This window comes from Palaemon carinicauda, chromosome 30, assembly GCF_036898095.1.
Source record: "Palaemon carinicauda isolate YSFRI2023 chromosome 30, ASM3689809v2, whole genome shotgun sequence".
NCBI lineage: Eukaryota > Metazoa > Arthropoda > Malacostraca > Decapoda > Palaemonidae > Palaemon > Palaemon carinicauda.
In genome coordinates, this window is record NC_090754.1 from 60,363,300 (window position 1) to 60,389,681 (window position 26,382).

General features: G+C 49.3%; 1 protein-coding gene across 1 annotated transcript in view; it reads left to right on the forward strand.

Moving 5' to 3' along the window:
- Nucleotides 1-26,382, forward strand: part of eIF3m (eukaryotic translation initiation factor 3 subunit m) — a 93,784-nt gene that overhangs the window by 18,289 nt on the left and 49,113 nt on the right. Inside the window, exon 2 of the mRNA XM_068353916.1 lies at nucleotides 25,645-25,827. Within this exon, the coding sequence (XP_068210017.1) occupies nucleotides 25,645-25,827 (183 nt within the window). The remainder of the gene's footprint in view (nucleotides 1-25,644; nucleotides 25,828-26,382) is intronic.

Below are 26,382 nucleotides of genomic sequence, written 5' to 3' on the forward strand. Positions count from 1 at the left end.
CAGACCTCTAGAGTTCAACAACCCGGATGCAGTCATTGGGTTAGCTCTGACTCTCCGCAGTCATCAGGTGACTGCACACCTCCTTAGAGAGGTAAGGCGATGCCTCAACAGACCTCATCTTCTGTTAAGGCTTTGCCTCAACAGACCTTATCGTCTGTTGATCCCAAGATGACTTTGCTGCAGTCCATGCAGTCGCAGCTTGCGGTCTTAATGCGTGAGTTTCAGGCTGAGAAGGTTACACCTTCTCCTGCGAGCGCTCCGCCTCACCGCAGTCCAGTCTGCCAGGCGTACGAAGTTGAGGTTCCTCAAGCTACCTTACCGCGTTCGGAGTTGCCAGTTACCAGCGTTGTGCAGCAACCTCAACCTTCCTTAAGGCAACCTCAACAATAGGAGCAGGAGTCTTATGCCTTGAGGCAAGATTTTCTTACAGTTAGACCATCTTCGAGGCAACAACCTCTTGAGGTACGACAACCTCTACCATCCTTGAGGCAGCCACCTCAGCTCTCGCAGCTGCTACCTCAACTTTCCTCAAGGCGAGAGCCTCAACTCTTGAGGCTAGCTCCTCAGGAACCTCAACTCGTGAGACAGGAACTGCGTTCTGCGCAGCCGCTACCTCAACTCTCGCAGCTCACACCTCAAGAACCTTAACTCGTGAGTCAAGAGCCTCTCTCTGCGCAGCCACCTCAACCCTTGAGGCAGGAACCTCATGCTATGAGTCTGCCACCTCAACGCATGCATCTGCCACTTTCTCCTTAACTTGAGCCTCTTCCCATTCAACTTTGAAATAACAAATGACAATAACACCACCTCATTACTTTCATAACTTGCATTTGTAATCATATACATGTATGCCTACACAAACATTATGATAATGGAGGTTATTCGTATTACTTAAATAAAAAAATATATATGTATTCCTTGCAATATATTTTTAACAAAATCGCTAATATGGCAAAAATATCTTCAAAACAAAATGAATCATGAGTTATGAATGTAATGTAAATATTATGTTGATATTAAAACCCCATGCAAGCATGCATGAAGTAATGCAGTGTTGCCAACAGGGCGAGTTTCCCTGTCCTGAGGTGAAGTAGAGTATAGTACGTATATTTAGTGCAGCTTAATTCTACGATTATCACGCCGGCTATCAAATTCATCAACAAAACAGTCTAAATCAATTCCTTCGGCACGTGCACTTTCAATAGACAGTAATGCGATATTACTTAATCTAGCACTGGTCATGGAATTTCTGAGAAATGTTACACGCCATGCAACATGCTCTGCTTACCTTACAGCATGCTCTACATACAGCATGCTCTGCATACAGCATGCTCTGCATACCTTACCGCATGCTTCTCAGTCACACATCTTTGGTTGTTGCGAACTCACTAGACTGTCAAGCAGTTTCATAACGTTGCCTTCTAGTCTGCTGCTTTTGCACCAGTGAAACCCTCACTGAGAGAACTTAGCTTTTCTCGGATATGGTCCCTGTAGATGAGAAAGTGCTTTTCTCCCTCCTTCTGATATTCCCTTGAGGACTCTGTCATTTGGAGAGGAGCCTTTAGCTGCGTAGCCTCCTATGGACTTTTATTTAAGCATAACATGCTTCCAGGGAAGGTAATGGTTCCACTTCAGTCGCTAACCCCGTCTGTTACCACACCTGCTCCCATAGACCTTGAGCTGTGTTGCAAGACATGCAGTCCAAGCTTAGTCCTTGTTAGAGGATTTTTTGTTTACGGAGTCAGTGTGTCACTGGGAAGACGTTCAACAACCAGCAGAAGTGACTTGTTGTGACGCAGTGCGGCAACCTCAGCAACCCGATAAGGAGTTGTCTGTACGACCCAGACAGTCTAGACAGCTTCGGGTTGTCACTGTACTTCCTCGCTTCCCCATGGTTGACAGTTCACAGACTGTGCAGCAGTACCATGATCTTGTGTCCGGCTCCGTCAGACGACTGGCTTTTAAGAGCTTCCACAAGTCGTCGCTGTCTGGAGATTCTCAGATGGACTATGGATCTGACCAAGGAACTGGGCCTCCTGGTCAATTTTGAGGAGTCTCAGCTCGTCCCATCCCAGACCATTGTCTACCTGGGTATGGATCTTCAGAGTCGAGCTTTTCGGGCTTTTCCGTCGGCCCCAAGGATCTTCCAAGCCCTAGAATGCATCCAGAGCATGCTGAGAAGGAACCGATGCTCAGTCAGGTAGTGGATGAGTCTAACAGGGACACTTTCATCGCTGGCCCTGTTCATCGTGTTAGGGAGACTCCACCTCCCCCCCTTCAGTATCATCTAGCTGCTCACTGGATAAAGGACATGACGCTAGAGACGGTCTCAGTTCCTGTTTCCGAAAAGAGGAGGTCTTCTCTCGCGTGGTGTAAGAACAGCTTTCTTCTCAAGGAAGTCTACATTTGGCTGTTCAGAAACCTGACCGCCGTCTCCTCTCGGACGCATCAGACACGGGCTGGGGTGCGACTTTGGACGGACAGGAATGCTCGGGAACATGGAATCAGGAGCAAAGGACACTTCACATCAATTGCAAGGAGTTGTTGGCGGTTCTTCTGGCCTTGATAAACTTCAAGTCCCTCCAGCTTAACAAGGTGGTGGAGGTGGACTCTGACAACACCACAGCCCTGGCTTACATCTTCAAGCAGGGAGGGACTCTTTCGTGGAAGTTGTTCTAGATCGCAAGGGACCTCCTCATCTGGTCAAAAGATCGAAAGCTCACGCTGGTAACGAGGTTCATTCAGGGCGGTATGATTGTCATGGCAGATCGCCTCAGCCGGAAGGGTCAGGTCATCCCCACAGAGTGGACCCTTCACAAGAGTGTTTGCAGCAGACTTTGGGCCCTGTGGGGTCAGCCAACCATAGATCTGTTCGCTACCTCGATAACCTAGAGACTCCTGTTGTATTGTTCTCCGATTCCAGACCCAGCAGCAGTTCACGTGGATGCTTTTCTGCTGGATTGGTCCCATCTCGACCTGTATGCATTCCCGCCGTTCAAGATTGTCAACAGGGTACTTCAGAAGTTCTCCTCTCGCAAAGGGACACGGCAGACGTGGGTTGGCTCCGCTCTGGCCCGCGAGAGAATGGTCCATAGAGGTACTGCAATGGCTGGTCGACATTCCCAGGACTCTTCCTCTAGGAGTGAACCTTCTACGTCAACCTCACGTAAAGAAGGTACACCCAAACCTCCACGCTCTTCGTCTGACTGCCTTCAGACTTTCGAAAGACTCTCAAGAGCTAGGGGCTTTTCGAAGGAGGCAGCCAGAGCGATTGCCAGAGCAAGGAGAACATCCACTCTCAGAATCTATCAGTCTCAAGGGGATGTCTTCCGTAGCTGGTACAAGACCAATGCAGTTTCCTCAACCAGTACCACTGTAACCCAGATTGCTGACTTCCTGTTACATCTAAGGAAAGTAAGATCCCTTTCAGCTCCTACGATCAAGGGTTACAGAAGTATGTTGGCAGCGGTTTTCCGCCACAGAGGCTTGGATCTTTCCACCAACAAAGATCTACAGGACCTCCCTAGGTCTTTTGAGACCTCAAAGGAACGTCGGTTGTCCACTCCAGGCTGGAATCTAGACGTGGTCCTAAGGTTCCTTATGTCATCAAGATTTGAACCTCTCCAATCAGCCTCTTTTTAGGACCTCACATTAAAAACTCTTTTCCTCGTGTGCTTGACAACAGCTAAAAGAGTAAGTGAGATCCACGCCTTCAGCAGGATCATTGTTTTCACATCTGAAACGGCTACATGTTCCTTGCAGCTCGGTTTTTGCTAAACGAGCTTCCTTCACGTCCTTGGCCTAAGTCGTTCGAGATCCCAAGCCTGTCCAACTTGGTGGGGAATGAACTGGAGAGAGTACTTTGCCCAGTTAGAGCTCTTAGGTACTATCTAAAAAGGTCTTAACCTTTACGAGGACAATCAGAAGCCTTATGGTGTGCTATCAAGAAACCTTCTTTTCCAAGTTCTAAGAACTCAGTTTCTTACTATTCAGGCTTCTGATTAGGGAAGCACATTCTCATCTGAAGGAAGAAGACCTTGCTTTGCTGAAGGTAAGGACACATGAAGTGGGAGCTGTGGCTACTTCAGTGGCCTTCAAACAGAACCATTCTCTGCAGAGTGTTATGGATGCAACCTATTGGAGAAGCAAGTCAGTGTTCGCATCATTCTATCTCAAAGATGTCCAGTCTCTTTACGAGTACTGCTACACCCTGGGACCATTCGTAGCAACGAATGCAGTAGTAGGCGAGGGCTCAGCCACTACATTCCCATAATCCCATAACCTTTTAACCTTTCTCTTGAATACTTTTTATGGGTTGTACGGTCGGCTAAGAAGCCTTCCACATCCTTGTTGATTTGGCGGGTGGTCAATTCTTTCTTGAGAAGCGCCGAGGTTAAAGGTTGTGATGAGGTCCTTTAGTATGGGTTGCAGCCCTTGATACTTCAGCACCTTAGAGTTGTTCAGCCTCCTAAGAGGAACGCTGCGCTCAGTAAGGAAGACGAGCTTATTTAAGGCAGAGTAATGGCTCAAGTCGACTTCCTTACCAGGTACTTGTAATTTCATTGTTATTTTGAATAACTGATAATATGAAATACGGGATACTTAGCTTCTTGATATACATGTACACTGGTTTTCACCCACCTCCCTGGGTGTGAATCAGCTACATGATTATCGGGTAAGTTTAATATTGAAAAATGTTATTTTCATTAGTAAAATAAATTTTTGAATATACTTACCCGATAATCATGATTTAATTGACCCACCCTTCCTCCCCATAGAACCAGTGGACCGAGGAAAAATTGAGGTGGTGTCAACAAGAAGTACTGCAGTACCTGGCCACAGGTGGCGCTTGTGAGTACACCCCCCTCTTGTATAGCGATCGCTGGCGTATCCCTTCCATAGAATTCTGTCGGGCAACGGAGTTGACAGCTACATGATTATCGGGTAAGTATATTCAAAAATTTATTTTACTAATGAAAATAACATATTACAGTTATCTTGGTGATGTACAATTTATTTTTAGCCTTTTCTGGTTGGATTTTATTTTTACTGAGTGTTAGTGCTTTAACTACGTTTGTATCTTAACAGAGGTAGGAATGGGAGTTTTTTCCCCCTACTGTAAAACTTACGAACCTACTCTTTAACATGATGGCGGAGATCGTTCCACCATCTCTATGACGTCACAATCGTGTGACGTAAGCAACATAGTACTACGTAATATGTTGCATAATTCTTTTCTTTGCTTTTTCTTGTAAAGAATGAAAAGGAAATCTAACTTACACTAAGTATTTAACTTTTAATATAAAAAGATTATATTAATTTTTAAGAAATTTTTGTGTTTTTAGTATTCGTTCTTTAAATCATCGATACTATTTTCAAAGATTAAATAGAACTACTGTAGCGTATTGTTAATTTTCGCTGCGTAGTTCTCATGAAAATATTATGCAGTCCCAACAATTCTTGATATCATTGTTTATTTTCTTTCGATGTTGGGATTCTAGTATTATTCGTATATTCACATATGTGTCCCGATTGTAAAGTGTAGCAATCCACTATTTGTTCCGTAACCGAAATACAAACCACGCTATTTACATTGGGTTTACCTCTTAGCGTAGCTGAAATGGCGAGCCATTAGAATTTAACGAGGGTGTATTACCCCCGCGCTAGTTAGCGGGGGGGTAGGGGAGTGGTAGCTAGCTACCCCTCCCCCCCCCCTCACACACCGGTGAAGCCCACTTTCACTTTTTGCTCGGTCTGGGACAGACGTCTCTGTCTTTGTCCTCGCTTGGCAGTCATTATTTGTTTTGTCTTTACTTAATCACTTACTTTTCTTTTACTCTATATATATGTAAACATTTTTTCATGTTTGTATATATATTTTAGTATAAAAATCAGTAAGTTTCCTTTTCAGAGATTTGTGCTCGTCTGTGTAGTGTACGATATCTCCGTGGAGCCCTCTGCAGTTTAGGCCACCACGGTGTAATTTTATGGGTATCGAGTTTGACTTCGGTCTTTCTCTCTCTCTCTCGAGGTCGTTCACCCTTTTACTTCGTTACTACGCCTCTTGTAGCTTCCTTCCCGTGTGGGGGGGTTGCTACGCCGTACGTTTTGTCTCAATTAGTTTATGAATCTAATTGTATTTGTTAATTTTGTCAGCTTGGTAGAACTATTCCTTTCGGGGTTTTCGTTCTTTCTTTAGTGTTCATTCATTTTTAAATTACATAATTATAATTGTTATAATTCTGTTTTGGTTACAGCTCTCCTTCCGTGAGTGTAAGTGGTTGTGAGGGCACGTGCCTTTTGTGTAATTCTTGTTTTCCTTTCCCTCAGGATTCCTCTTCGGAGCCTTCCCGGGGGAATGAATGTGTACTAATGATTTTTGTTTTATTTGTTTACAGTTACCGATCTAGTTTGTTTCTGTAATATGGCAACGGTGTGAGCTGTCTTGTTGAGGCCTGGGGATTCGGCTGTTGCTGCCTCCCCTTTGGATTTTCGTCAGGGGCGTATCTCCTACTGGAAGTACTCCCGTGACGATTGACAGCTCTCCAGTTCATTTTAGAACTCTCAAGAGGCTCGCCTTTTTGGGTGGGTAACTTTCCTTCCGAGGGAAGTTTTTCCTGTCCAGGCTTGAGTTTTCTTCCCTTTTTTGGGGGGGGGGGTTCTTCTCTTGCCTTTTTTACGTGCGACTATGCTCTTGGTGCTGAGCGGTCGCACCTGCAGTTTCGCTCAAGGGGCTGGGCAACTGCAGGAGCCCCTCTTCGGAGGATTGCTCCTTTTAGGTCACTGGCTGACCAGTCTCTTCTACGAAGTGTTTCTCTTTCGTTCGCGGGAGAGTACACTCATAGAGACTCCTCTTCGGAGGATTCTTCTGCTGTTGGCCTCCTTCGCCATAAGGCTCACCATCCGCCTCGTCGTAAGGGCCTCCCATCTCCCTATAATGGTGCTAAGAGGCGCCTTTTTGAATCTGTATGCAGCCTACAACTCCTTCTTCTTGATCTTCCGCCCCTGGTGCAGATGGTCAGCAATCTGACCTCGTCTTCCGACGGGCAAGGGTCTTCCCGACGGACAACGGTCTTCCTGACGGACAACGGTCTTCCAACGGACATCAGTCTCCCTGCAGACAGACAACGGTCTTCCGACGGACATCAATCTCCCGACGGACAACGATCTCTTCGGGGCAAAGGGTTGCCTCCCAGAGGGGTTCTTCCCTTGCGTGTCAGGGTTCCCCTGCGCGCCCTTCTGCCAGCTCTGTGTTAGCGCACAGGCGCTCTCCTGCTCATCAGCGCTTAACTGATCGCTAGCGCTCTCCTGATCGCCAGCGCTCTCCTGTTCGTCAGCGCTCTCATGATGATCATCTCTGCTGTTCCTGTTGGTTCCTGTTACGCGGCCACGTTCGCCCTCGCGATCTAAAACTTCGGTTCAGGTCTGGATCAAGGACTCTTCTTCTACGCACAGGCTTCCACACGTTGCCTTCTGCTTGCCAGCGATCACCAGCTCGCCAGCGACCTTAGATGCGTCAGCGTTCACCTGCTCGTCAGCGATCTCCTACGCGTCAACGATCGCCATCGATCTGCCACGCGTGTCAGTTCCCCTGAACACCATCAGTAGCGATCTAGCGTTCGCCTGCTGTGGTCCACGATCTCGGTAGTTGAGTCTTGCCGTAGATCTTCCTCCTGCTCGCCAGCGCTCGCCTTTACTTTTGTCCTTCTGTGCGCCAGCTTTCTTCAATCGCCAGCGCACATCGGCGCACCCTTCTTTGCCACGCTCCAATGGGCGCCAACGGTTTTCTGACCGTCTAGGATCGCCTGATTAACAGCTTGCTTCAGCGCTCACCTTCTTGATGCACCTGCGTGCCTTCTGTTAGTGCGATGCGCGCTAACCATCACTAGTCTCTCTCGCGTTGGCAATCGCCTATGCGCCCGCGCGATTCTTCACTTGCGCGCTAGCGTTTTGTTAGCGCACCACCGCTCGCCAATGTGCTGTCGCTTGCCAACGCGCCATCACTTGCCAACGCGCCTTCACTCTCCTACGGGCTATCGCTCGCCAGAACGAGCCATCGCCCGCCTACGCGTCATCGGTCTCCCGACCGCCTGCGCTCACCCGCGCGGCCACACGCCCGCTCGACCACGTGTGCACGCCTACGCTCATGCGCGACCGCGCACATGCTCTCCGATGTTTGCCCGCGCGCGGACCGACGGTGTTCCGTCGCGCGAACGTCTGCTTAATTCTTGCAGTATCCATTGCTCGCCGACCACCAGCTCTCGCCCTTCCTACCACGCTCGCCCTCCTCCTGCGCACCTTCGTTTGCGTTCCTGCGTGCCCGCGCATTTGCGCTTCACGTTCGCCCACGCGCAAATCATTGATTTACCATCGCGCGAGCGCCAGGGCGATTGAGACCGCGATTCCCATTGGGGTTTCGCAGCATGGCCAGCCTGGCGAGTCTTCTGGAGCGTATTTCCAGAACACAGCCTCACCCCGTAAACGCGGAGCATGGCACGTGCAAGAATAGGAAGAATCTTCAGGGAGGTCTGAGCAACATTATTCTTCCCAGAACCTGGGTTAGCCCTTCCCTGTCATTCCCTGGAAGGGTTTTTGGAGGGGGGCTTTCCGTTCGAGATTTCTCCATCGGCCAAGGGGTGACTGGTTTACCCCTTCATCTTCTCCATCTCGTTAGTACTACTAATTGTAGTTATTAATAATTATACGAATTCCCAATGGGAGGAGGTTTTCGACCCACCACCAATGGTGTCAATCAGCTATATATGTATATGTAACTACCAGGGAAGTTACATATTTAAAAATGGTATTTTTATAAAATAAATTTCTAAATATACTTACCTGGTAGTTACATATATAAAAAGGGCCCTCCCTCCCTCCCCTCGGAAAGCAGAGGCATGGAATTTCTGAAGAATGTTGGGGATGGTTCTGGTAACCTATGAGAGATAGCGCTCATGTATGACCACCTACGGTCATGGCAGCGATTGCCGCAAAATTTGAATTTCTGTCGTGCTGGGCGAAACGCGGGATTTAAGCTATATATATGTAACTACCGGGTAAGTATATTTGAAAATTTATTGTATGATAAAGATACCATTTTATGTGTCTCAAAGTCCTGGCAAATAAAAGCTCTCTTGTTTTGACAGTTTCATTACTGTTACTCTGTTTTGGTTACAGTAACTGTATTTTTTATTACAAAGTCTTGTTTTTTATGATGTCTTGTGGAAACAAAGTTTAAAAAAGTTAATTTAAGTATCAACGCAATTAAACAAATACTGTACACTATATTTGTTCCGACACAGATACAAACCTTCGCTATTTATTAGGGTATTACTTCCGGCAACGCTAGAAACCAGCCAAGACAACTTTAGTGAGGGATAATTACCCCCATCCGCTAGTTAGCGGGAGGGGGTTGGGGTAGACTAGCTACCCCACTCACTCACACCTGTCGGTTTAGAAACCACTTTTACTTTTGGCTCGGTAGAGTGTAGACGTGTTGTCTCTTTCTCCCGTTAACAACCTGCCTTGACTTTATTGCTTTTCCTTTTTCTTTTGTGTGTGTCGGTGTGTGTATGGTTTTTGTCCCGCTATGCGGACATGTCCTGGGATTGAGGGCCGCCGCTGCGGCACCTTCATGTCGTCCTTGGAGACTGACCCACATCCTTTATGCCGGGCTTGCTGGGGAACTCAGTGTTCGCGGGACAACACCTGTTCCGAGTGTAGGGAGTGGCCTGCCTCCCAGTGGGAGAGGTTTGCACGTAAGAAGAAGAAGAAGTCTAAATGCGAATCTTCACTTTCGGGGTCTTCCTTGAAATCGAAGAAATCGCGGTCTTCTGCTTCCTCTACACCCAAATCTCTGCCCGAAGCTAATCCTCGACCAGGCCCTTCCGGGGTACGGTCGAGCAGTGGCGCAGGGCTTGTGACTCCAGATCAACCCTGGGGGATAGACGAGGATGACGGGTCCTTCTTTTCCTCCAGGGAGCGCCTGTTCCTTGCCAGACCTTGGGTCTGGTTCCAATGCCGAGGAGTTAGCTAACCCACTAGGGGCGGTGGCAGGGCTTTCTCCAAGGCGAGCTTCCCCCTCGGGGGAACATATCTCTCGTTCGCGAGAAAAGGTTGCCTCTGTGCATCGGCAATCTCCTTACACTTTAGGTTCTCCTCCAGGGGCGGAAAGAGAACCATGTTATAAGCGTAGTTCTCCTTCGGGCGAACTTTCCTCCCCTGCAGAGGATTTATCTGTCGATCTTATTCAGTCTCCCCCTCGGGCGGAGTCTGTTGTACGTTCCTCTCCGGAGGTTCGTAGAGTGGAGGGGTGGGTAACCCCTCTCCACCCTGGGCGTTCTCCTCCTCGGGCTGTGAGGAGATGTCTTTTTGAACCTGCTGGTTCTCCTCACGTTGACCCTTCGGGGTCTCGTGACGATCACCCTTTGGGCTGGCGTGATCATGAGTCTTTGGACTCTAGTCATGTTGATTCCGCGGGTTCTCATGACAGCAGGAGTCCTTCGGGTCTCCGTCCCGCTGAAGTTTCGGGCTCTCGCGACTTGAAACCTTTGGGTTTCTGTTACGCTGAACCCTCGGGCTCTCGTAACGACGGTGACGTTGAACCTCTGGGTTCTTGTACTGTCAGTCACGCTAATCCTTCGGGATCTCGTGACAGAGGAATCTCAATTCCTCGTTACGCTGACCCTTCAGGGTCTCGTAACCTGAGTTACGCTGAACCCTTGGGCTTTCGTAACTCTAGTTGCGCTAACACTTCGCTGTTTCCTGGCAGAGAAACTCCGGTTTCTTGTTGCGTTGCTCCTTCGAGTGCGCGCAACACAGTTCACGCTGAACTTTCGGGTTCTCGTGACCAGAGTCATTCTTATTATGACAGTTTTTAAACTCTCGTTGTGCTGATCGTTCGTGCTCACACAACACAAGCTATCGTGAACCTTCGGGTGAACGTAGCAGTGAGTTCTTTCAACAACCTGAGAGCTCTCGCGCGCACGACCAAGTTGGCGCGCGCAAACAAAAGGGAGATCATGGCGCGCAGGTTCATCCTATGGCACTCCATATGCACGAACAGCCTATTGTTCGCCATGGGCGCGAACAGCCTGTTGCGCACCATTCACCCGAACATCCTGTTGCGCACCATTCACCCAAACTTCCTGTTGTGCACCATGCGCGCCAGGTGCGCGAACAAGCTCATGCGCTCCAGCAGCGCGAAAAAGGTGCGCGCAATCGGGAGAGGTGCACGCGCGAGTCCCCTTCCGCCTACCAACAGCTCGGCGCAAGAGCGCATGATCATCTTGGCGCTCACAATCAGTCTCTCGAGTCCCTTGGGCCTCAACAGAGACAACGGTCGCCTGTGCGACTGAGCCCAGATCCTATCCCTAAGGGTAGGCCTGTGCCTATCTTGCCTGTAGGGAAGCCTCCATCGGACAAGAGGGTTAGGGAACCTGCCCAGGTTCCTAAACCCAGGGAGCAGTCCTTTCCTAAGGATCTTCCCCCAAGTTCCACAGGAGCCCGTGACCCCCCCGTGGCTTAGCAACTTATTTAATGTAATGTGCCAAGCCATGAAGGGAGTCGTTCCCCGCTCCCAGTCCTTAGGTGATATACCTAGGATTCCCTTGTCGCCTCCTCTCTTCCCGGGGTCCTCTCCTCCCTCCAATCCTAGGAGGAGGTCGAAAGTTCTTGCACAGGCGGGCCCCTCAGACAAAGGGAGACGATCATCCCCTCATAAAAGACCTCTGGAGGTGATTAGGCATGAACCTCAGGGTAGCCCCCTGCAGTTCAAGACACCACAGGCCAGGCCAAAGGGGGAAATGACAAGGATTTGTCCTTCAGCCCCCAAGGAGGATAGGGTTACTTACTATGGAGACTCCCTCCCCTCTTTACCGATCGAGATAGTGTTTAATGAGGCACGACATGCGACCAGACGGGATTCATCCCGTACGGCAGTGGACTTACCTTCCACCCGTAAGCCGACAGAGTCATCTAAGCCCTTGGGGACAGAGGATCTCCAGCCTCGTAGGAGGGAACCGAAGGATTTGTTCACCATCCTCAAATCCTGGGCTAGGCTTTCTTCCTCACTGCCTCCCAGGCAGCCGGAAGTGAGCACCTCCCCGGTAGTCTCCCTATCCCCAGTCGATACAGTTGACGACTTCGACCCATGCCGGGCTCCTATGGATGAGAGCTTGGACGTGGAAGGGCAGAGCGATCTCGAGGATGACGCTCTGCCAGCAGTCGCTAGCCCTAAGCTTACAGAGGATGAGAGGAAAGAGTCAGAACATGCCTTCTGGGAGGTTCTAGCCTGCATCCTTTCCATCAATGGACTTCCAGATCCATTGGCAGCCCCTCTAGATGGAAAAGTATCGGTCCTTGACCAGTTCTATGGCACTCAGAAACCTCATAGGACCAATGCAGCTTTTCCCTGGTCAAAGGGGTTGAAGAGTGCCAAACAGAAGGCTGTCTCTCAGGCAACTGGTTCCACCTCCTCTCTCCGCTCCAACTCGTCCTCCAAGCTCTTACCTCCTCCGTATGTGTTTCAGAGGAGGTACTACGAGATCCTCAGTGAATCCTTTCCAACGCTGCCTCTCGACCACTCTATAGAGGCACTCTCGAAGGCCACCCCCTTTGAGAAACTCTTGGGACTTCCTGTCTCCTTTTCGGCCTCTGAAATCCTAAACCAGGAAAAGGTGGCGAAGTATGCCATGCAAGCTACTTCGTGGCTGGATTTCTGGTTAGGATCCTTAGGAGAACTGATGCGGTCTAAAGACCTGTCTCGGGAGCCCTCCAGGAAGTCTTTGGAGACTTTCCTTTTGTTGGGCACTCGGGCCATCGAATTCCTCTCATCAGGTAGTGAACCTTTGGGCCAACACTATCCTGAAGAGGAGGGATGCCGTCATAGGAAAGCTCTATAGACATCTCCCTGATGCCATAGTAGCGAGTCTGAGAAATGCTCCTTTCGAGGGAAATTCCTTGTTCCATCCCGAGGATGTCGAGCGGATGGCAGAGAGGTGGAGGAAGTCCAGTCAGGACTCCCTCATCCAAAAGGCCTTAACAGCTAGACCTTACCCCTCTCAGCCACAGCGGAAAGCACAGCAGAACCCGCAGCCGAAAAGGGCTAGAGACCCAAAACAGCAGGGTAAAAAGGGTGCAGGCCTTTCACAGCAAAAAGTCCTTCCGTGGGGGAAAGGGTAAGAAGGGATCTGGCCGAGGCTGGTCCCAATAAGACAGGCAATCCTCCCATTTGTCCACCTGTGGGGGGATGCCTGGAAAGCCGCTGGCAGAGGTGACTTTACCACGGGGCCGAACCCTGGACGGTCGAGGTGATTCGTTCGGGGTATCTTATCCCGTTCACGCTCTCTCTCTCCCTCCACTGACTCGAGTTTCGATTCCATTGAACTCCTGTATGAAGGGATCCGCACAGGAGTTTGCGCCAGGGCAGAAGTCCAGTCCATGCTGGAGGAGGACCAGTCATCGACCTCTCGGCCCTGAACAGGTTTGTCGAACAGACACCTTTTAGGATGGAGACGGCCGACACAGTCAGACAAGCGATAAGACCTCTGGACTTCATGTGCACTCTAGATCTGAAGGACGCATACTTCCAGATCCCAATTCATCCGTCCTCCAGGAAGTATCTGAGATTCATGTTCAATTGGAAGCATTACCAGTTCGGGGTGCTGTGTTTCGGTCTTTCCACAGCACCCCAGGTATTCACGAGAGTATTCGCCCTAGTATCATCTTGGGCTCACAGAGTCGGCATCCGTCTCCTAAGATACTTGGACGACTGGCTGATTCTGGCAGACTTGGAGGCGGCCCTTCTCCGCCACCGAGACGAGCTTTTAAGATTTTGCCAGGATCTGGGGATTGTGGTAAACCTCTAAGTCTCAACTGCTCCCCTCTTAAGTACTGGTATACCTAGGCATGCGATTAGACACCCTTAGGCACAAAGCGTTTCCATCAGACGAAAGGATCCAGAGACTGAGGGAGATAGCACAGGTCTTCTTAAGTTGGGAAGAGCTCCCGGCGCAGGATTGGCTTCGCCTTCTCGGTCACCTCTCTTCCCTGACCCGACAGTCACCTCAGGATGAGATCCTTCCAGTGGCGACTAAAATCTCATTGGAAACAGCACTCCGAATCCTGGGATCACCTAGTCTGCATAGTGCCAGAGGAACAGTCGGACCTCAGGAGGTGGCTGGCGGGGCCGAACCTCTGCAAAGGGGTCGATCTTCTCATCTCTCCCCCGGAATTGATGCTGTTTTCGGACGCATCAAAAGAAGGGTGGGGAGCTCGCGTGCTGCACCATTACATCTCCGGCCAATGGTCCGAATCAGAAAGGTACCAGCACATAAATCTCTTAGAGATGAGGGCAGCCTTTCTGGCCCTCAAAGAGTTCCACCAGGTCCTGGGGGGGCATTCCGTGGTGCTGATGAGCGACAACACCACGGTAGTAGCTTATCTAAGCAAACAGGGCGGTACCTTTTCGCAGCAGCTGTGCCATCTTGCAGTAGAGATACTCAGATGGGCAGAAGACAACTCGGTGAATTTATCAGCTCGCTTCATTCCGGGCAAGAGGAATGTGCTAGCAGACAAGCTGAGCAGAGCGACTCAGATAGTTGGCACCGAGTGGTCTTTGAATCCTCTGATAGCCAACAAAGTCCTGACTTTGTTGGGTTCCCCGACGGTGGATCTGTTCGCAACGGCCCAGAATTTCAGGCTTCCCAAGCTCTTTGGCAAGATGCTTTTTAACAACGGTGGATAAACCTGGACGCTTACGTGTTTCCCCCGTTCTGTCTGATGAGAAAAGTCCTCAACCAGGTACGTGCAAGCAACAATTTGCAAATGACCCTCATAGCTCCGCTATGGCATCACGCAGAATGGTTCCCGGACCTTCTGCATCTCCTCACGGAGATCCCGAGAGAGCTTCCTCCACAACACGACCTCCTCAAACAACCACATGCCAACATTTTTCACAGAGCAGCAGCCTCGCTTCGACTTCACGCCTGGAGACTATCCAGCGCCTCCTTACACAGTGAGGCTTTTTGCAACCGGTTGCAAAAAGAATGACTGTACACCTCAGGAGATCCAAAGAGGCAGTCTACCAGGCGAAGTGGTCAGTTTTCTGTGGTTGGTGTCGTGGAAGGGGTATCTCTCCCCTCGATGCCTCTGTTCCAATTATAGCGGAGTTTCTTGTATACCTTCGGGAAGAAAAGCTTCTCTCGGTCTCTGCAGTCTTGAGTCTCTCCTTTAGACTGAAAGGAGTCGATATTTCCTCCTTGTTGGAACTTTCTTTGCTCATACGCAGTTACGAGCTTTCTTGCCCCCAGGCAGAGCTAAGACCTCCCCCTTGGAACGTGGTCCGGGTCCTCAGGTCTCTGAAGGGCTTCCCCTATGAACCACTACGCCAAGCCTCAGATCGCCACCTCACGTGGAAGATGGTGTTCCTGCTCGCTTTGGCTTCGGCCAAGAGAGTCGGCAAACTTCAGGGTCTATCTGCTGATGTCTCCCACTCTAGGAGATGGGGGGGAAGTAATCCTCAACTTCGTCCCTGAGTTTGTAGCTAAGACTCAAAATCCGGGTGTGCTGGACTTCAGGTTCGGCCCATTTCGGATAGAGAGAGTTCATTCTGTAACCGAAGATCCAGACCAACTGTTACTATGTCCAGTGAGGAGTCTTAGGTGTTACTTGAAAAGAACAGCAAAAGCTCGCCCCCGTGTACGAACACTTTTTGTCAGCACGGGGAAGGTCAAGAGGAGGGTTACGAGGAATACTATTTCCTCCTGGATAAGGAAAGTAATCGAATACATTCTATATCCAGATCCTCCTCTGTCCAACCGACCCAGAGCTCATGACGTCAGAGGCATTGCAACGTCACTGGCGTTCAAGAAAAGTTTTTCTGCGGCACAGGTATTGCAAGCGGGCGTGTGGAAGCGTCGGACGACCTTCACAGCCCACTACCTGAAAGATGTAACCCACAGGAGCATGGAAACCTTATCCATTGGTCCTGTGGTGGCCGCACAACAAGTAATCTAATGCCTCAGGCTCCTTGATGGACAAGTAGCAGAGGGTTGAGGGCTGAGGTTACCTGGGTAGTCTAGGGTGAAGGAAAAGAAGGTGCTACAATAGTGTGAGGTCTACCGCCATATGTCGCCTACCCAGGTGGAGGGTGAGGTCTACCGCGTGACCAGCGTCCCAGAGCCCCGCATCTAAACATCGAATATGTGAACTGCCCAAATCCATCAAAAACGTGACCTGTCCACATGACCTACCCATATAAAAGGAAGCAAATGGAGCTCCTAAATACATTTTTAACAAACAATATTACTCCACCTCCTGCTGGTTGTCAATATAGAATGTAAACCAAAGCCTGTCACATATGGCATCTGCTGTTTCATACCTTTACTCCTCCATGATCACTATAAAAGCAACGTTAATAAATACTGTACTTGCATTTCAAAAAAAATAATTCATGACTGTATGCTATAGTATCGTATATTACCTACCTTCTGAAATACCACATAGTCAACAATGGGAGGGCTACTCTGAAAGTTTTATATTCACCCATTTTCAATTAGTTTTATACAGTATTTGTTAGAACAGTGATGTTAACATGTCTACTTTATAATTCTAAAATGGTAATGGTGAGGAAACATACCTTCAAATACATTTCTAGTATCAAATGCATTAAAATAGAATTAAATTAATAAACTGTTCCTTTCAATGACAGTTCAGAAATGCTGAATATCACAACAGTCAACCAATTCTTCAATACTTCTATTTCATTAAGAAGCTAAAACATTCGGTCACAACCTTATAATTATACTACCATTGAATATTCTCATAACCTTTAGATAAAGAAAAATTAAGAGCATGAATGTAAGTTATTCTCACACTATTTAATAAGAAAAATTAAGAGCATGAATTTTAGAGAAAATAACATTTAAATAAACCTGAAGAGATCTATGCCTCATATGGAGAATTGCAGTACAAAGAAAATGTGAGCACTAAGGGTTCTCTGGCAACCCTATCATAATATCAGTATATTTAATAAATAAACTTGAAAGTTAATAATAAATATCTATCGGACTTTGAGACTGTAGCTATATTATTTGATTTTTCACATATCTGACTAATTCGTATTTCATATCTTTCAGAAAAAGAAAAAAAAAATATCTGATCTCTGGAAGTACACAATTATTCTCCACTCCCTATTGCCCTAATACTTAAATTAAGTTTGTTCCAACACGAAGTACTTACCTCGAACTACTTTCTTAGGAGTATCTAGGATCTCCTCCCATCCGACCAGAATTTTGTGTAGTTTACCCTACTCCTGTTTTCTTGTGGGGCATCTCTGGCGGAGTGATACGCGCCCAGAGACAACTCGGGGTCAGAGAGCATGCTTGATCAGGTCTCGCTCTCCAGTAAGTTTCTGGTCGCGTCGGCGTTAACACCCTGTCACTCTCTCTTAACCCAGTGCGATCCTTTGTGTCTCACGCGGTCTCCACCTGGTCCCTTTGTGTGTGTTTCCCTATCCTTTCCCTCTGTGTTCCTGTGTCTCGTGGTGTATTACTAGTACATTATGGAGCATCCCCGTCATTGCCCTGGGCCTGTGGCCGGAAAGTCGTGTGGCGCTTTCCTCTCTAAGCCCAAAGTGGACCCGCACTCCTTGTATTCTTCGTGTTGGGGCAGTGTGTGTTCCCCTACAGCCACGTGTCCGGAGTGCGAGTCCTGGAATGAGGTGCAGCACTAAAAAGAAGAAGGCCTCTCGACGGTCCCCTAGGAAGTCCAGCGTCTCTTCGCCCCTCGCTTCGCCCGGCGTCCTGTCGGACAGTCTCTCTGCCATCTTCCCCTACCCAGAGTAGGGGTCGAGGTAAGTCTGTTGCGGGGAGGCGGCCTGTGGCCCTTTCCCAGGTGTCTGATTTACCTGAGAGTGGGATTATGTCTTCGGTCCAGGCAAGTGTGTATCCGGGGGGGGACGGAGCCCTGGTGAAAGCAGGTCCCGTCTCTTTGGACGATCCGATGTGGGGTAAAACGGCAACAGTCTCTTCTCCCGCCTCTTAGGCAGGTTTTTCAGGTGCGTCAGCAGCCGAGGGTGCCGCCGAGAAGGACGACTCGCTGCCATCAGACACCCTCGGGTGGGTGCCTCCGAAGACGCCCTTCAGGTCGCCCCTTAGGACAGAAGAGGAGTTTGAAACCTGATTCCCCAGCGAGGAGCTCCCCCCCCTCCCCTCCAACGCCTTCAGCTACGTTCCCGGCGGACTTCATGGAGCCTTCGTCGCCGGCCGAACCCCATACAGAACCACCAGCAATGCGGCAAGATTCAGGCCCTCCAACGAGGTCCTACAAGTCTTTGGGCTCCTCGGTCGAGGCCTACTCCTACTCGTCGGAAGACAGAGCCCCGAGAGACCATAGGAGACGACGAGATAGGTCCCGTAGGAGAAGATCTCGATTGCGCTCCCATTCACACTCTCGCCACGGGAGGAGACGTTCCAGATCCCCCAGGAGGAAGTTCAGGAGAAGACTTTCGCCGGAGGAGGAATGAGTGCGAGTCTCCATTCCCCGTAGCCAACTCCTGGGGGTTGCAGCAGTCACGGGCACCTCGGGATGGCGCCCCAGGCCCTGCTCACTGGTAGGCTTTATCGACGAAAGGAAGTATGACCGACTGAGGAACTCGTCTCATCAGGCACCAAGGGTCAGGCATAAGTCCGCGAAGGTTCCGACTCCACCCGCCCAGCGGGGAGAGTCGCCCCTTTGGTCTGGCAGCCGCGTCCCGGCCTCAAAATCTTTGATGAGTCGTCCAAAATGGGAGAAACACCTTTCCTCGACGGGCAAGTCCGCAGATCCATGGTCCACCGGAAGAAGAGATAGAACCAGGACGGAGGCCTCCATTCCAGCGGCAATGCCCGTCCTACTGCCTGAAGCGAGGGAACTGTACCACTCCAGGAGAATGCCTCCTCCCCGTGCGGCTCCCCCCGTCGGAGGTCCTTCATCACGAGAACTGGGGCCCCCAATGGAGAAGGTAGAAGACGGGGAAGAAGGTTCACTAGCGGAGGTTTCCGCATACAGGGGGGTGATAGGCCTCATCTGACGGCACCATAGGCTGTACAAACTGGAGCCCTCTACTGACGAGGTCTGGCTCTCGAGCCTCAACAGGTTGGTGGATGCGCCTGTACAGCAGAGGCCCTCGCTAGCCCTTCCTTTGGCAAGGGATGTGAAGCTGGGATTGGCGCATGTTAGCCAGGTCGTGGCCAACCATGCTGAAGCCCCAAGAACCAGAGCGCATCTAGGCTTCTCCAGGGCCTGAAGACGCAGTCCCGGTTCTACCTCCTGGAAGGACACCGCGCACGGGCCTGCGCAGTAGAACCAGCAGTCGCCATCTTGGGACAGGGTGCAGCAGAGGAGAGGGCTACCACGGCACCGGTTTGTTTCTTCCCCGCGGAGACTGCCATGATGGAGGAGCTGTCTGGGGACTTGATCCACGTGTCATCGTGGCTGGATTGGTGGGCCTCCACGCTGGTAGGATTCCAGTCCACGCATGACCTCGCAATTCCGGAAAATCAGGCCTTGCTGAAGGAGCTGATTAGCTCGGGAGGTAAGGCCATGAAGTTCCTTTCCCATCAGTCAATAACACAAACCGCCAACTGGATTCTGAGGAAGAGAGAGACAGTGCTCAGCAGGCTTGTAAGGAGGCTCCCCGACAGGGAAGCGAGATCCCTGAGGAGCCTTCCACTGTGGGACGAGTCGGTTTTCCCCCTCAAGGAAGTGGAAGAGACGGTGGAGAGGGTGAGGAAACTAAAGGGTGTGGCAGAACCCAGGCCCCCGCTAGCAAGAAGACCTACCCATAGAAGAGCTCCGTCTGACGTCCCTCTCCCTCCTCGCGCCTCGCCTAACCAGCCCAGGAGAGACGCCCCCTACTACATCCTGGCAGCAACCTTCGCAGCCCTCCTGTAGGGGAACGTCGGCTGCGCAGTCAGCATTCAGGCCCTCCTATTCAGCCGCCAGAAGAGGTCGTTCGGGCTGCGCCTCTCGAAGGAGATAGGGAGAGAGGCCCCCTACTCCTGCCGAAGCCTCAGGTGGGGGGATGCCTCAAACATTCTTGGCAAGCATGGCGGGACCACGGATCGGACCCGTGGACTGTGACAGTCCTGAAAGAAGGGTACAGGTTGCCCTTCCTGGTGGACCCCCACCTCTGATACCAGATCTACAGGCGGAATAGTTGGCACCATAGGACCCCTTGAAAAGGACGGCCCTGCAAGAAGAGGTCTCTGCTATGCTGGTGAAAGGGGCAATGGAACCAGTCAAGAACCCAGGTCCAGGGTTCTACAGCAGACTCTTCCTGGTGGAGAAAGCGACGGGGCTGGAGACCGGTCATAGACCTCTCAGCCCTCAACAATTTCGTGTGCAGGACCGACTTCAAGATGGACACTCCGAAGTCGGTCCTAGCGGCCTTGAGGGAAGGAGACTTCATGATGTCCATAAACCTCAAAGACGCATACTTCTAAGTCCCTGTCCACCCTTCCAGTAGGAAGTACCTAAGGGTGAAATGGGGTACCCAAACGTTACAGTTCAAGACCCGCTACTCCGGTCTGTCCACAGCACCTCAGGTCTTCACGAGGATCTTCACGACAGTCTCAGCCTGGGCGCACGAACGGGGCATCCGCCTGATTCGGTACCTGGACGACTGGTTGTTGCTTTCAGCCTCAAAGGAAGCACTGAGGGGTCAAGGCGCGAAGCTCCTACAGTTCTGCAATGTCCTGGGTATCACCATCAACCTGGAGAAGTCCCAATTTATACCCTCCACCAGGATGACCTACCTCTGGATGGTCCTGGACTCCCAGTTGGCGAGAGCATTCCCTTCTGCAGAAAGACTGGACAACATGAGTCAGATCCTACGGCCCTTCCTGTCAGGTCAGCCCAGGAGAGCCAAGGACTGGCAGAGACTGATAGGTCACCTCGTGTCATTGGAGAAGCTAGTCCCACAGGGGAGTACAGTGAATCCTGAAGGAGGCCTGGAACCAGAGAGACTCCCCGCACAAGGTGGTCCCAATGTCCCCGGAAACGAAGGAGGTCCTCGAGTGGTGGCACGACACTTCGAACACCCTCAAGGGGATGCCCTTCGCGGCCGATCCTCCGGAGATGCTCCTGTTCACGGACGTGCTCATCTCCTCGACTGCACAGCGAGAGGAAGATGGGGAACCGAGGAGAAGAACCTGAAATGATGGCAGTGCAAAGGGCATGCCTAGAGTTCGTTCAGAAGCTCCGGGGAAACACCGTGGCACTGATGTGCGACAATGCCACGGTGATGGCCTACATAAAGAAGCAAGGAGGACTAAAATCGAGGGAGTTGTGCGGCCTCACGGAGTTCCTGAAATGAGCTGAAAGGGAGCAGATCAAGATCTCGGCCAGGTTCATTCCAGGGAAAAGGAACGTCCTGGCCGACGGCCTCAGCAGAATGGGTGAAGTGGTGGGGTCCGAGTGGTCCCTTCACCCAGAAGTGGCCAAGAATCTGATTCAGAAGTGGGGCTCGCCAGTAATAGACCTCTTCGCCACCAGACTGAATGCACAGCTTCCCGTGTTTTGTTCTCCTGTGCCAGATCCAGGAGCGGCGTTCGAGGACGCCTTCCAGCATCTTTGGGACAACCTTGACGTTTACGCCTTCCCTCCCTTCGGAATGCTCAGACAAGTCCTCAACAGGGTGAGGAGAGCGGACAACCTCTGGATGACTTTGGTAGCGCCCTGGTGGCCAGAGAGAGAGTGGTTCGCGGATCTAAAGGAACTGGCGCGCCTTCCACCTTGGCCCCTTCCGGACAGGTCAGACCTTCTCCAGCAACCACACTTTCAAAGGTTCCACAAAAACCCTTGGTCCCTTTGCCTTCACGCCTGGAGGTTATCGATCGTCTCCTGAGGAAGGAAGGGTATTCGGCGAAGACCGCAACGAGGATGTCGGGTTACCTGAGACGGTCGTCAGCCGCGGTGTACCAGGCTAAATGGGCGACCTTCACGAAGTGGTGCGTCGCAAAGAACATCAAGCTGTTGAAAGCCTCCATCCCGGAGATAGCTGACTTCTTAGTCTATCTCAGGGACAAGGTAAATATGTCCATCCCAGCCATTAAAGGAGTCCGAGCCGCCCTAGGACAAGTCTTCCTCCTGAAGGTCATCGACCTAGGTTCCTCCAGACACATCTCGATGCTCATCAAGAGCTTCGAGCAATCATGCCATCCTCAAGCGGTTAGAGTGCCCCAATGGGACGTGGCTAGGGTCCTGAAGATGTTGACGGAACCTCCCTTTGAACCCCTAAAGGACATCTTAGACAAGGAGATCACCCTCAAGACAGTTTTTCTGTTAGCACTGGCATCGGCAAAACGGGTAGAAGAGTTGCATGGACTTTCATACGAGGTGTCACACTCGAAGGGCTGGCGTGAAGCTACCTTCAAGTTCGTACCGTCCTTCGTGGCCAAGACCCAAAACCCTGCAGTCTGGACCCCAAGTTCGAAGGCTTCTCGGTGCCAGCAATCCCATGTACAGACAACCCGAAGGACTTGTGGCTGTGCCCTGTCAGAGCAGTACGGAAGTACTTGGAGAGGACAGTCAGCTTTAGACCTGAAATCAAGAGTCTCTTCGTTTCTTCAGGTTAAGTGAAGAAACCAGTCTCCAAAAACACGATCTCCTTCTGGCTACGGCAAATGATCATGAGAGCCTACAGTAGTGCAGGGATGCCTATTCCGGGTAAGCCTAGATCCCACGACATCAGAGGTCTGAGTACTTTGTTGGCCTTTGAAAAGAACATGGCAGTCGGCCAAATCCTGCAGGCAGGTACTTGGGCCAATCAGTCAACCTTCACAGCTCACTACTTGAAGGAATGCTCGAGAAGGTCCTTGTACAGATTCTCTCTCGGTCCCGTCATTTCAGCGCTTCAAAAGATTTAAAGGTGTAGCCCCAGGGTAACCACGTGCAGTAAGTCCAAGAGACACAGGTTCCTTCCTTACTCCCTCTGTTCCCTTATTACCCTCCCTGAAATGACACTAAACCCTTTTAACTGCCAGGGCATACATCGTCAGTGAATGGATACGTCTCCGAAGATTTTTACAGAGGTGAGTTACTTAGACACTAAGATAGTTTTTTGGGCAGTTTTTCCCTATTTCTCGTGTTTTCTCTTGAACGGTCAGCAGAACCTAGCCTCCTATCTAGGTTCCCCCCCATTTCTCTCCTTATCACGGTCTCTGGGTCCTGTGGTACACTCCCACCTCCTAAGGTTTAAGTCTCCTAAGAAAGTAGTTCGAGGTAAATACTTCGTGTTGGAACAAATCACAAATTTTAAGTAATGTGTATTTTTCCTAACAGTACTTACCTCGAACTACTTTCGGGTTATGGCCCGCCTATCCTACCCCGAGTGCCTTACAGGACTTAATAGAAACCTATCTGACAAAACTTACTGGAGAGCGAGACCTGAGCAAGCATGCTCTCTGACCCCGGGTCGTCTCTGGGCGCGTATCACTCCGCCAGAGATGCCCCGCATAGAAAACGGGAGTAGGGTAAACTACACAAAATTCTGATCGGATGGGAGGAGATCCCAGATACTCCTAAGAAAGTAGTTTGAGGTAAGTACTGTTAGGAAAAATACAAATTATTTAAAATTTGTGATGTTTATTGCTTAAACAAATGTATGAAATATGTTTTATCTATGAGGGACGATTAATTCAGCAGTATACCTCATGCTATAGTACTAACGGGAGGTAGATCTCACACTATAGTGTGGTAGACCTCACGCTATAGTAGCACCAAAAAGAATGTCTGGCTCACTTCTTTCTTTCTCCTTCTCACCCCCTGGGGAAATAGCTCTGCAAAACCGAAGCATAGCTAACTTCACCCCTCTGCAGGTAAGAATCATTTCCCTTGTGCATCGTGGGTATGAATGGATACAGTACTTTGTTACGTCACCAATACCTCTTGAGGGAGGGTATTGGTTATATCTTAGAATCCTCGAGTTCCTACGTGAAGACAAGCCACGAGTCTCTCTCACACAAGCTTCTGCAGGCCGCTATCAGTGAGTTACTTTGTAGGCTAACAACTTTGATTTTAGCGTGGGTAGGGTTCCTTCTACTATCGATCACAGATCGAAATAGAGGACCCCGGATCATGACCAAGGCCAGTTGGTAAGGACTTCCTCCCTCCTAAGAGTAAGTCACCCTAATAAATAGCGAAGGTTTGTATCTGTGTCGGAACAAATAACAAATTTGGAAATAGTTTGTATTTTTCCTAACATACAAACCTGAAGCTATTTATAGAAATTGGCCCGCCACCCTGTCCCCCTAGAAGTCCTGCCAGAAAGCAAAAGTGGTTTCTCAACCGACAGGTGTGAGTGAGCGGGGTAGCTAGTCTACCCTAACCCCCTCCTGCTAACTAGCTGATGGGGGTTATTATCCCTCACTAAAATTGTCTTGGCTGGTTTTCAGCGTTGCCAAAAGTAATACCCAATAAATAGCTTCAGGTTTGTATGTTAGGAAAAATAAAAATTATTTCCAAATTTGTTTTTTTAAGGTCTTTCAAACATCATTGATGGTGATGCCTAGCGCAAAGTCATAGCTTTTTTTATGGTAGTCGACCCACCATGACTCAATAACTATGGATATCCCCCCAGGAAACATTATCAAAAATGTTCAAAACATCAGAAAATACATTGCACCACTATAATTTTACGTAATTCTCTACCTCCTTGATCCTTTCCCCCCTAACAGGTTCCTCTCAAGCCTTCCTCCTTCCCTCCCCATCATCCATCCACAACACGTGCCCACACCATCTCGGTCACGACACTTATTTAGTCTTTACTATGCCTGCTATTCTTATTTTATCGTTTTCCGATCTTTCAAGCCGCAGTACTCCCATAATCCACCTCAACATTCTCATCTTAACGCCCCAGTTTCCAATCCATACATTATCACTAGTCTTATTACTGTGCTATAGATCTTGGATTTTAGCTTGGTTGGCATTTTCTTATCACATACCATTCCTGCTACCTCCCTCTACTTCCCTTATTCTGTTTTCATCCTATTCTTAACTTCAGCCTCACATCCTTCCTGCTGACTTCTTACACCAGCAGATGTAGCATGCGGTAATTTCCGATGTTTATAATATAATGTTGGCTGTATGCTGTTTGATGGATATTTTATTATTTAATTGGATGGTATATCTTTACTTGTATGCCTTAAAATGAAGCTTTGATGCACTGAGTAAGAATACATTGTCCACCAAAATTGGGATATAGGCCCGCTCTTGTAAGATTATATGAAAGAACAAAAACAGTTCGGAGAAACCAAGACTGTTACGTAGTATAATTTATTTTGAAGTTAATATGTGGTACTTAATTTCTAGCCAAATACATGTACAGTACCATACATTTTTCCGAAGCCTTTGTATAACGAAGGAAAGGACCTCCCTCATGCATAGAACACCCCCCTAATCTAAAATTTCCCACCTACCCTAACCTACAAGCCATGTACTTACCTTATGAGGAAGGGCTGACGTCCCTCTGCGACACCCTCTCCCCAACTTAGACTGCCTTACAGTATTTTTAGCGATACGGTTGAAAATAATGGAATAATGAGGCATTTAACTGGATAATGTCCTCTCTAATAATAGTAGTAATGGATTAATCATTTTTGACAGGTGGAGGAACTTCGGGCATATCTGAAGGAGGTTGGGGCCGAGATTTCCATGGAAAGAAGCCCCAAAGGCCTTGAAGATGATTTACACAAAATAATTGGTGTCTGCGATACCTGCTTTTCTTCGGAAGCCACGGAACCAGAAGTGGAAGCTCTTCTGAATTCTATTGTCTCCGTTTTGATTGTTGTGAGTAATGTAGATATGACATTTTGCATTTTTTTTTTTTTTGTTAATGTATTCTATCAGTTTCATAGATATTTATTTTTAGCAACATATTTCATGAACTATTAAAAGATACATTTTTTCATATAAATTTGTCGATTTTACGGCATGTTTCCCTATTTATTTGTTGTTTACTTCTTAACCTATTAAATAATATAGTTTGGCCTTACCTATTTTTAAGTACAGTAAGGTTAATTGTGGATTACTTCTGTCTATTGGGTAATGGTAAGAAATTTAATCTTGTTTGGACTTTAGACTTGTTTGACTACACTAGTTAGTATTTTTGGGATTACTCTTGCTGTATATGAGAAAAAAATCTTATTTGTTCCGTAACTGAAATACAAACCATGCTATTTAATATGGGTAATTACTTTCAGCGTAGCTGAAATGACTAGCCATTAGAATTTTAACGAGGGTTTACTACCCCACCGCTAGTTAGCCAGGGCTACCCCACCGCTAGTTTGCGGGACCAGCCCACCGCTAGTTGGGGGGGGGGGGTAGGGAGGGTAGCTTGCTAAA